The 12,469-nt window shown below is 40.2% G+C and overlaps 1 protein-coding gene across 5 annotated transcripts; it reads right to left on the bottom strand.

Moving 5' to 3' along the window:
• Positions 1-213: 213 nt before the first annotated feature.
• On the bottom strand, positions 214-12,250 carry lrrn2 (leucine rich repeat neuronal 2). 5 transcript variants are annotated; one of them, XM_030135264.1, is made up of 3 exons: positions 11,984-12,250; positions 4,001-4,070; positions 214-3,874 (listed from the first exon to the last, which is right to left on the bottom strand). In XM_030135264.1, exon 3 carries the CDS (start codon positions 3,555-3,557, stop codon positions 1,206-1,208), a length of 2,352 nt encoding a protein of 783 aa, XP_029991124.1. In that variant the 5' UTR covers positions 3,558-3,874; positions 4,001-4,070; positions 11,984-12,250; the 3' UTR covers positions 214-1,205. The 5 variants fall into 5 exon arrangements, with proteins under 5 accessions (XP_029991124.1, XP_029991126.1, XP_029991127.1 ...); XM_030135266.1 differs by having other exon boundaries at positions 214-3,869; XM_030135267.1 differs by having other exon boundaries at positions 214-3,869; positions 4,001-4,067.
• Between the last annotated feature and the right edge of the window lie 219 nt (positions 12,251-12,469).

Below are 12,469 nucleotides of genomic sequence, written 5' to 3'. Positions count from 1 at the left end.
CACACACTACACAAATCAATAGTGTCTAAGCTAATTTCTGGAAACATTTCTAACTTAAAATAATGCAGGTGATTTATTGTAGTTGATCCCTGAATCGTGTCAGGCGTGTAAGACTATTGACACTGTCTTGATCACCCTTTCGAGGATAAATGCACTATGCAGTACAAGTTACTTCTTAGAATATGAATTAGTGAGTATTACAGAAACACAAAGTTAACCCAGTGTACATCTGTCTCTTCATTTGCAGAAGCCTCCTCTCACTTCCAGGTCGCACTGAGCGGAAGATACATTGCGACTTGTGTTTACTGAGTAGGAGTCAGAAGTCGTGAGTTATTATCACACCCAACCCCACTGTAGAGCCAGTGCCGGCCACTGCAGAGAAGTCATTAATGAATGTGATTTTCATAGAGAGTTTAGTCTGTCTTCGCTTGCTGCTTACTGCTTTGGTCCCCTGTAGAGGTTTGTGAAGAAAACAACAGAAATAAACAGTACAATCAAGTAAATTAAAAAGTTTTAATTATATAATAGTTCAAAATAGAATTTAACACAATCACTTTTATGCTTAAAGAGATGGGATTGTTCTGTGGGGATTCTGGATGATTATATGCGTACTGTAAAATGTACTGCAGTCCATGGTGCTGAAAGCTAAGCAAAAGGGTTGTTTACATCAATCACTTTGAGATACAGAGCCCAAGTAAGCAGGAATTTCATTCAGTATCAGTCTCAACACAGAATTTCATCTGGCTGGATAAAGTGTGGTCCGACCTGTGGAAACATACAGACAGGAAACATGACAAATACCCTGGAGGTCTGAGCTGCTGTCCTCTGTAAATATCTGTCCTTTGATTAAATCAGGTTTTCTTCAGTTTCAGTTCAGTGAGTCATCTGCAGCTCAGACTCATTTGTTTCTCCTGTGGTCACTCGCTCTGCTGCAGGAGTTTGATTGTCCATTTTTATTTCCCTGCTTAGGGTTTAGGCATTCTTAACAATACATCTTAACACAGAAACAATATATACTTTATATGGTATATAAAATAAATACAAATCTCTTTCTACACCAATGGTCTGATCTAAGACTCCTCTTTTCTAGTTGTAATTCACAGACTGTATTTTTGACATTTTGTATGTTTATGTATGTGTGTGTGTGTGTGTGTGTGTGTGTGTGTGCATCTGGAATTCCTGTATGCATGTGTGCAAACACAATCTCAGCAGTTCTGATATAAGAGCAGTTTGTCTTTCTGCTTTGACTGGCTCTCATTGCTCCCCTCAGTCTTTTCATTGATGGTCAGAGCTTTGTTACTTTTGACTTCCTGGAGCAGGGTGGTGTGGTGCTTTCCTGGATCCTTCTCGGGGTCACAGTAGACGGTCAGCACAAGCATAATGACTGCAAAAAGCATATATGCGAATACTGTGGAGGTCAGCTCTGGGCTTAGCTGCAGGCTGGACTGTGGCTCAGGTGCTTCCTTTGTCTGAAATGAAACACATCGAGGCTTCCTGCTCTCTCTTGATCTCCTGCTGATATGCTTGGTGCCCTCACTAATCCCTAAATGTAGACACACTCTGTAAAACGTCTCTGCTTGCAAGTGGGTTAGGTTGAAGCTCTGCGTCCCAGCCAGGATGCGTGTGGTGTAGGTCGGTGTGTGAGCGCTGGAATATATGGCTTGCCAAGACAGGCGAGTTGAGGGGAGGTTGCGCCCGGTCTGCCAGGACAGGATAGCGTAATGCTCTCCAACTTCCCTCAACTCCAACCTCGCGTCTGCTCTGAATAATGGATATCCTTTCAGACTGGCTTCCGTTGCTTTCTTTCGTTTCTTTTCTCTACCATGCACACCCACAGTGACGCTGCGTGTATCTGCGCCGAGGGCATTCTCAGCGATACATGTATACAACCCTGCCTCGCTGGAGGTGACTTTGCTGATCTCTAGAGTTCCCTCAGGCAATAGTTGGTAGTGTTTAGAAGGGTTGCAAGGTGTATTGCCTTTATTCTGGCTGTGAGGGATGCTTGAGGTGGATGTGTGATTGAATCCTTTCAAACTGCGACAAGGTGCACGTGAACTGGATGCATTCCTTGGTGCAGGACCCAGTCGCAGCCCAGAGGGGATCACCCAGTAAAGTTCAGGCTGTGGATCTGCAAGAGCTCTGCAGTGCAAAACTAGTTTGCTACCTTCTCTCACACCTACATAGGAGGGGAGGGAGTTGGTGGGGATCATGGGGAGGCAGGATGCTGACATCTCCCTGGAGGATACCTCTCTCACCCTGCGAGCTCTCAGTTCTGGGGGTTCAGAGCACAGCGTAGCCTGGGGTTGAATAAAACGAACCACCCGAACAGACTGCGAATCTGCTTGTGCATCTTTGTCAATGTGGGGGTGATGGGACTCCTCTGCTGCCCAGTGAAAGAGGCAGTCACAACGGAGTGGGTTGGAATGCAAGCTTACCTCCTGCAGATTTGGCAGAGAGAGCATGATATGTTGGTGCAGAGCACTGAGCGAGTTGGAGTTAAGCATTAGACTCTCCAGTCTGCTCAACTGGAGAAATGCTTGTGGATGTATGTAGGACAGACGGGGGTTGTTGGTGATCTCCAGCTTGGTGAGTTCTGGGAGATTCTCCAGTGCAGCTCTCTCTATGGACACCAACTCATCCATGTTGTTCAGGCCCAGCTCCTTTAGGTGGACCATATCTCTGAAGTCTCCGGTTTGGATCAGTTTGATGCGGTTCTTGTTGAGATCAAGGAATTTCAGTCCTGGCACTCTACGCAGGGCCTGAGTGGGGACCTTAGTGAGTTGGTTGTCATAGAAGGAAAGGCTCTCCAGGTCCTGCAACCCCTCCAGTGCATTTTCAGCCAATCCTCTCAAACCCATGCCACCAAGGACAAGACTCCGCAAAGATTTTAAGGCTAGGAAACCCCGCTCAGGCAAGGCCTCTACAGGGTTTCCCCCAAGCATAAGAACTTCTAAGCGTGGCAAAGTGCTGAACCACCGAGGATCTACAGTGGTAAGCCTGTTGTTGTTGATATGCAAACGCAGCAGGGAGTCCAGGCCGGTGAAAGCCCCAGGTGCTATTGAGTGTAAATTGTTGTGACTGAGAAAGAGTTCCTGTAAAGCCAGCAGTGAGGAGAAGGAGGCCTCTGGGAGGTGACTGAGATGATTTTCCTCCAGGTGCAAGGACAGCAGAGAAGGCAGGGGGGAGCTCTGAGTTATTGCCCTAACACGACTGAAACGATTCTGTGAAAGGTCAAGATCAGTGAGGTTGGGGAGTCGGTGTAGCGCTGTTGTGTCCAGATCTGACAGGAGGTTACTCTGCAGACGCAGGGTGTGTGTGTTTAGTGGTATGGGCGAGGGAAGCTTGGTTAACAGCAGGTCATTGCAGTCCACAGTGGGAGCTTCATGGTACACAGAATCAGAGGAGAACCATGGCTTTATCTGACAAACACAGCGCACCGGGCAGGAGACGTGCCATGGTAGCGAGTGAGGAAGCGACCCCACCACAAGAGGCACACAAACACAGACAAACACACACAAGAGATACTGGGAATGGAGAAGCACTGAAGTTGGCCTCATAATCCTCACAGGTCACTGGAGCTGCTTAAGACAAGGTGCGGAAATCTCAAAAAGACTTAAACGAAGTCATGTGATGTGAAGTCCAGGTGGTTTGTTTTCATCATTCCTAAAATTTTAAGTATCAAAACCTGCTTGCATTTTAGTTTGAGTGGTGAATCTTTCCTGTGTACTGCACATACAGAGTGTTTTATGAGTAACTTTGAACTGGATGTGAACACTGGCTGCTGCTCGATGATGGCCTTTGTTTTCACTCCATCAGTCTCATGTCAGAGCCAAAGCTGAAGAACTCATGCTTTGTGGTGTGGCAGCTCACTGTTCTATCACAAACACAAGAAAAGGAGAAAGAGGGCAAAGCATTAAATAAAGTATACCCTAATTTACAAAAAATAATCATTATGAACCAAGTCCAAAACCTATGACTTTAGCATTGAGTCAGATTTTACCATAGATGCTTTAACAAGGTCACATGGAGGTTTCAAGGGTGTATTATGCAGATTCATGAAGGCAGAACTGCTGTGTAGAAAGATGCAAGAAAATGAATATGAATGAAAAAAAAAACACTGAAGAGGAGGGAAGTCTGACTGTAGCAGCATATTGTGACTGAGACACAATAATAACGAAGAAATGAAGATAAACATGGTAAGCAGAAGAGGGGGAAAATGAAAATATGGAATAGCGAGGGAACGCTACTACAATCTGTAGTGTTTCTTTGAGCTTAGAGCAGAATAGGTAACGATGAGGGGGTGATAAAATCGTGTATAATGTAAATTTTTAATGCTAGTACTTCACATTCCGAACCCGTTTGTAGAGCAGAGCTTCTCACAAATGCTATTTATTATGTAACAGTTAAAAAGACCCCAAGGATCTTTTTTTTTTTTTTTTTTTTACTCTCAGCTTTCTGTACTTAAGGCCATAATGGAAAACTTTGTGTGAATATGAATACACACAGAGACACACTCACAGTTCAGTAAGTATTTACATTTACAGCATTTGGCAGTGGCTTTTATCCAGAGTAACCTGTACAATGCTTCTCAATAATTAACAGATCATATATTGACAGCAACAAGACATGCCCAGTAATTAGAGGACAAATAGTGCAAAAATCCTGCAGGGAGTTCTGTATGTGTTAGACAAACAAACATTAACCTGCTCTTGGCGATAGACTTAAAAATCAGGGGAGTGTGATGTTCACAGAGTACTGTTTTTTGAAACTATGTGCAGCATCTTACATGTTATTACTTGCTCTATTACTTCCATTCAAATGTTGAATTTCCATTTGCACCAGCTTTATCAAGAAAGTCTTTTGTATGTAAATCAGATTATTCACAGAAAAATGAATATGATGGTAAAAAAAATCTCTTGCTTTTAACTAGAGCAGCAGTGATTAACAGATTGATTAGTTGCAGACTATTAAGTTAATTGAAAACTATTTTGATAATCAGTAATTAATTTTTTTATTAAATTAATGTTTAATGTCTTAATTCTGAGACCAGTGAATATGTTCTGTTTTTTGCCTGTGTCTGCAACAGAAAATTAAACATCTCTGTACATACCGAGTTTTGGGGAAAATATTTGCAAAATTTACTGATGAATTGAAAACATATTAGTTGCAGTCCTAACCCTCCATACATTATATACCAGTGTGGCTTACATTTTAGTCAGTGATTATATGTTTTTGATAGAAAGAAATGTGATCTATGCCATAGATGTTAGAAATTGGAATTACCTGTAAATACAAGCATCGAATTAAAGGAAAAAATCTAACCAATAGAGTGGAGAAACTTAACAAATGCAGATGCTTCCACACAGACATGAGCACTTAATGTTCTGTGGCATGTTTCAATATGCTGAGCAGGTCCACTTGTTCTGATTTTGGACCAAGATGGCAAAAGGAGGAGATTTAAGTGACTTTGAAAGAGGGTTCATTGTTAGGACATGGATGGAAGCAGCACCAGGCACAAAGACTGCTCAACTACTAAAGTCAAATCTGCATTTAAATCTATAGGAAAGGCATCGATGTATAGGTTTAGGAATTGTGGTCGACAGTGCACATTTGATTACTGTGATGCTTTTACATTAGTGTGATATGGAAATGGAACACAGGAGAGCAGCTTTCCTCAGGTGACTGAGAATATCAGCGCAGGATGTAATCAGACTGTCAGCGAGAGCAGCCCATCGTCAGTTTCATACTGAGGGATGGTATAGTAGGGCTGCAGTGCATTAACTCCTCATTACAAAACTGAATTTAGATTTGAGAGCTCGCTGGTGCAAAAACATCAGCACCGCTCGATAGAAATGTGGAGGAAACTGAAGTGGTCAGATGAGTCATCCACCATGTTCTTCACATGTGGGTTAACTCTTTTTAGGGGACTCATAGAAATACTCTGAAATTCCAAATTTCAACCTTCGTCTGCTATTGGAGGACATAAGACTTCATTACTTTTGTGAAATATTTCAAAAATTTTTCTAATGTAGAAAATCAAGGTCAAACAAGTTACCATATTTGGTTCCTTACCCTTAAGTGGCAAAAAACTAAACAAAACAAGAAGCGTATATACAAAAAATACAAGAGAAACACATGCAAGGTGAAAGGAACATGTGTTTTAGAAGATTAGATCATCACTTTTAGAACATTAGACCAACATAAGTGCTGATCCAGACCCCTATCCACATCCACATTATGCCTCAGAACATCATTCCTTACGTTAGTACCACTACTTCATGGTACCAAACAAAGCAGGTACACTCACTGTTCATGCAGAGATGGACCTTACAGACCCTGTAGACCACACTGGACCTGAGACTCACTGTCCTCACTATAACCGTTGCTGTCACCATCTTATAATGTGTGTGGAAATGACCAAAAATAGTTATTTGATAAAGGGTTAATGCATGACTTCCTTCACCAGGTTTCAACTTAAATGTACACGTACTGGAAGAACATGTAGGACACTGCTCCACACCACTATCATCGCCACAGACAGAATACCTGAATGACGGTCATCCCTTCAGGAGAGCTCACAAACTGCAGAATCAATGAAGCTGGTGATGGTGGATCGACATCTTACTAAGCCACTTCATCTTGGCTTTCCTTTTATTTGCCACTTGTTTGTCCAGGCTCTGTGTTAAATGCTGCTCATCATCGCTTCACAAACATTCTCATTTTTCATTTTACTGTGGATGATATGTGTCCACATTTCTGGACACACAATTACTACTGCAAAGCGTATCCTAGAAGAGGGATCCCTACTCTGTTGTTTCTCCTGTTTTTTTCCTCTCGTTTACGCTTTGCTTTTCGATGAGTTTTTACTTGCTCAAACAGAGGCTGCATTTATCCTTTTTTATGCTGATTATGAAGCCCTTTGAGGCAAATCTGTTGTTGGGAGGTCTTTAATGTGAACAAAGTCCTAATTAGTATTTTGTTATGTTATTGTTTACTTAAGTTTGCAGTTGCGTTGTGTATTTAAGATTTCATGAAGAGAGGAAGTGCGGTCTTACTGACTATGTTTGAACCCGCAAAATAACATTCTTCAGGGCTATTTGACTTTATTAAAGAATTAAAAAGATAGATAATTACTTACAAAATAATTAATCCAATGGCTTGATAGTAAGTAAGAGGCATTAAAGATGGATTTAATTTGAAGTTCCACACATAGAGTATTTTCTATCCCCTTATCCTAACCTTAGTGTCCCAACTGAAACAAAGCTAATTTTCACTCTTATCCCTCAAAATCCAGTGATTGTCATCCAAATGGTGACAGGAGGTCCTCACGGGTTTGTGTGCAGTCAGTTTAAAGACCCCTCTGGGATGGAAAAACCAAATCACACACACATACACACACCAAGAAGTCATGCAAAGCTTAGTGCCTAGTTGCCATGGAAACTACTCTCCGGTTCTCGCTCCGTGTCAGTGTTTTGAGGTTTACTTTGGATTTTGTTTTGGCCCAGTCTGTGTCTTAGTTGATAAGAATGTAGATTAACACCAAAATGAGAAAATGCACATTTCGGCCTCAACAAAAACTGAAAAGGTGCTTTTCCTGCTCATGTCACAGCTGTCCATCAAAAATCTGTTTTGTTAAATTTCCGTTTTAACATTCTCCGATAAGTCCTTCTATTCAGCCAGCTGGTTTGATAAAGACTTCATCAGCGCCTCCGCATTAAACAAGAATTATTGTACAGCTGTTCAAGGTTAGCTGGCTGGTAGAGTGGAGGAGAGAGGTCTAACACATTTATTTCAATAACAAGGTAAAGAAGCAAGCGTTAAATAAGACAGCTATTAGGAGAAAATCTAAGCAACTGCAATAGTATTTAAACAACACTGTCTAATTAGCCTGTCAATGTGTTTGCATGTTATTCGTGCACTGAGGTGTAACAGTAAGCAGAAGCAGCCCCCTCGTCCTGGGACTCCTCTTACTCCTCCATCAGCCATTCACTTTCATCTTCACCCTCTCATCTTTTTCAAGTGCAACCTGCTCAATAATGGATTTATCATTTAATTTTGATGTCCCCTGTTTTTGTCATTTGCCTCTCAAAAGGCCCAAGCTTTTGGCAGTTTCATGAAAGCAGAACTATGTGCTGCGTATATTTAGGACTGTAATTTGAACAATTCAGAAAGGAGAGTAAAACAGAACTGCATGACTCAGTGGCTTTCATAACAGTCTCCTCCCCACTCTCCACAGTCTTTTCCCTGTGGATAAACAGAATATTTTTGCTCTTAGTGGTTATTATCACTCCCCTGATTTCTCTTGACTCTGTTTTTTTTTTTTATATATATAAAATTTAGGGTTAAGGAATGGCAGCTCACAGTGGTCACACCACAGTTAACACTATGACAAGATTGATCTCATGAATGACATTGTATGTCACGCCAGTTCTTGTGACATTTGGTGTACTATATGTATGCATTTTTGACCTTTCGTGTGTTATTCAATGCCATTTAATCACTTGTCAATTTACGCCAAGATCACCAGTTCACATAGCCCTAACCCCAGTGCTTAATTTGTAAAGTGGGAGGTGCCAGAACGCAGAGGGGGGGTGGATCCAGCGACTCAAAAAAGTAAAAAAGCTTAATGTAGTTTAATGCCTGAAAACTGTGATCAATCATCACCAAAATTATTAAATAAATTGTCTGTCTGTGTGACTCTCTCTCTGTCTATGTCGTATACAAATTGTGAATGACGAGACTCAAACGTGGGGTGCTGAAGGGAAAGTGTTTTATTAACAGAAAAATAAGGCTTAACTTGGACAGCATCCATAATATTGGGGTTTTTGTTTTGATTTTTGCAGAGGTGACATGATAAGAGATGGCCATGCATAATTTGGTGATGACTGATCGCAGTTTTCAGACATTAAGCTGCGTTAAGCTTTTTTACATTAAGTGTTTTAGACTGTCCTCATTACGTCCGTGTTTTCCTTACAATTTACCTAAAAATGCATCTGAACACAAGATTTTTGGGTAACTTCGATAGGGAATAAAGATTAACACGACAGATCACAATAAACAATTTTTTTTTATCATTTAGGCTATTTAGTTTTTCATAGAGGTGCTGGATGCAGCGGAATAGGTTCCAGATCCGATGTTGAAGGTGCTGGATCCCAGTCCGGCTGGATCCGGCTCAAACCTAACCCAAACCCTTAGTGTGCTGTATTTGACGCATCAATTTAAGTTGGACAGGGGGCTAATAATGGCGTGAACATACATGTGGAAACCTTATAATGCATACTGATAACACGCCAATTAAAAGTGGCATGTATATTTACAGGAGTCAGGATATTACGTTGCTATGACTACACAATGATGAATAGTTCTTTAAAAAAAAGCTGATATTCACGCAAAAGCTGAGATGACTCCTCCCCTTATTGGATGAAAGCAGATCATGTCTTTAAATCATTCAGTGTATCCTGTGATCTGACCTTAACACTCAATTGCCTACATGTAACCTGTAAAGTAAAATTACTGCCAAAATTCAAATTAAACAATTTATTTCAACTAATTTGAAGTTTAGAGAAAGTAACATAACTATTACTTCAGCTATTGTTATTTTAAATGACATAATTAGGGCTTTAAGTAACAGTATGCTGCTCTTTTTACTGATGGTTTGAAGGACTGATATTGCTGATGATGTGCTGCTTTTTAAAGCACTTCATCATAGTGGATTTGATGAAATTGCACACACATGGTTTCGGAGCTTCATTTGAACAGACAGCAATGTGAGTTTGTGCAAATTGCCAAAGGTGTTCCACAAGGATCAATTCTAGGAGCTGTTTTGTTCACTTTTTGCAGATGATATCTGTAACTGAGTGTAATATGTATCTTTACGCTGATGACACTATCTTCTATGATAAAGTGGATGCTGTACATTCAGCTGCTAAATCCCTTCAGCACTGATTAATCATAATTAGTTATCTGATTAGCACTGCACTGAGTAATTCTACATTACTTCTCAATGCAGATAAAATTAAATTCATGTTCTTCCCTAGAGCTAAAAATACCACTTATGATGTTCTTATCATGTCTGCTAGATGAGGCATACATAGTGAATGAACCACTGAGTACATGGAGTTTGGAGAAGGTGACCTTTACATATCATATGACCGAAGTGGTGACCAAAGTGAGGCATGAAATCAGTTTCTTTGTGTAGGAACATGTTTTCTTCTGCTTTGTAGAAAGACGCCTATTGAAGCAATTTTCTTATCAGTTTTAGATTGGTGTGACATTTTGTACTGTACGTGCTAGCTTTAGTGGTGACTTCTAAGGTCTTGGACTCTGTTTATCAGTCAGTACTAAGATTTATTACTAGTAATAATCATAACTCATGCACTGAGGTTGGGTGGCTATCCCTCCCTCCGTAAAAGACGTCATAGACACTGGGTTTATTTATTTATAAGGCCCTTGCTGGTCTTTTACCCCCTCATACACTTTGTCGGAATGATTTGCACATTTCAGGTGTTTCCACTAACCCCAGAAAATCCATTTATTGTGCAATGAAACCTGCAGAAATGAATGTCTTTCTTCATATTTTATTTAATTTCAAGTGATTTTGTTTTCACAGATTAATTTGCAATGTATTTTAAATAATTTTTTCTTATACAAAGTTGCTTTTTTTCTTTTATCATTTTGTCATCACTATGTTTTTTTAATTTGCAAACAGCTTCTACTTAAATAAAAGTATGATGATTTAAGTAAAAAAGATTAATCATGACCATGAATATTTTGACATGTATTTGAACTTAAGTAAACTTTTAGTTCTCTCTTGTTCATGTGATACATATATTCTTCCAAATTTTCTTTATTAATTTCCTGTGCTTCATAAAATCAATCTTTCTCGTGTTTCTTTCCCTTGTCATCCTTTTACTAACATATAAATAACTCATACATAAATTGGTTGAGTACACTATACTCTCTCCCACACACTCATTACCTCGGCATACCTACAAAATGTCCACCACGCACACCCACGCTCGTAAAAGATTTTAATTAGTCTGTAAGTTGTCAGTTTGGTAACACACACAGTAAATAGTTCATCAGTGTTCTTGTTTGCAATCAAGCCTGCATAGTTCTTTAATGATCACAGAGGTGTAATTGACAGTTTACAGATACTACAAGAGAGCAACACAAACCCAAACAATGATAGAGTGAGGTGGAACAAGGAGAACACCATATATACAACGCTTTGCATTTTAGAAAGACAAACATTAGCCTACTTTTGAAAATAAAATTAGCTTTAAAAAATGCATGTGAAAAATTACACATGATTATTTTTTCCACTAATTCACTCTTATTGCTTGCATATAAAGTATTCTGACAAAATTAAACGAGCAATAACGAGCAGATACTCAACTCTAATGGGATTCAATATCCTGAAAGTTTTCAGAACCCCTATGGAGATGACTTGCTTTTTTCAGTCCAGCAGTAAAAGGAGAACCAAATAACACCTTTCATGGCTTACATTAAAACCCTTTAGGGTGGCATTTCTTAATGGATGGAGGGATAAAATGGGTATGGAGTGGAAATATATGCCTACATAAGACAGTCCCTTGCACAGGAGGTTTGTGCTGTGCAGACACTGCAACAGGGTGGAATAGTGAGCGAGGATAGGGAGCCAGAGAAAGGGATGGATAGTATGACAGAGACAGAGGTGCCGAGCATTTAAAAAACAAAAAAATAAAAAAGGGACAAGATACAGTACCATATGCATACACTTAAGATTTCTATCCCCCCTTTATCTAAACATACCACAGCTTTTCAGTTTCTAACACACACACACACACACACACATATATATACCTGCTCAATACTGCTGTTACTCCCATTATCTGAGCACATGCATCTGATGCTGCATATGTGCATGACTGAATGCATGTCGGTGTGAGTGCTGCAATGTCCTGTTTGCTTAGAAAATTCAACATATTTCCAGTTTTCTTACCGCAGCAGAAGGGCCGACTACTTCTCTCTCTTTCATTTCTTGCCTTCTTCATTTGTTGTCAGTATTTTTTGCAGATGATTAATGTGCAATAACACGTCTGAGGATCTCTTAAAATTCCTGAAATATCACTTCCCCAGCTCTCCCTCTCTGTCACTGGAGCTGAAGAGAAAATTGGCACCGACTGAATCTCTCTCTCTCTCTCTCTCTCTCTCTTTCTCTCCCTGTAGCTAAAGAGGAGATGAGGTGTGTTCTGCAGCAGAGCTTCTGTCCCTCTCATCTCTCCTCCTCTCTTTCTATTGCCTGCCTCACTGTCTTCTTCTCTCTTCCTGTGTCACAGTCTGAGGGAGAAAGGCTCGTGTTAGTCACGGTGTGTTATTTTTGCCGGGTGATAAGTTTCTTTGGCTCCTGGTAATGTTTTCTTTTTCTGCCATCATCTGCAGATTAAATGTCTCCTATATAGTACGTATGCTACAAAGAGCATAGAGA

The sequence above is a fragment of the Sphaeramia orbicularis genome, chromosome 5 (genome assembly GCF_902148855.1).
Source record: "Sphaeramia orbicularis chromosome 5, fSphaOr1.1, whole genome shotgun sequence".
NCBI classification, from domain to species: domain Eukaryota; kingdom Metazoa; phylum Chordata; class Actinopteri; order Kurtiformes; family Apogonidae; genus Sphaeramia; species Sphaeramia orbicularis.
This window is presented reverse-complemented; position numbering and strand designations above follow the sequence as displayed.

Excerpts from the sequence above, each read along its gene's own strand:
- lrrn2 (XM_030135264.1), bottom strand. The coding sequence starts at position 3,557 with ATGAGGCCAACTTCAGTGCTTCTCCATTCCCAGTATCTCTTGTGTGTG.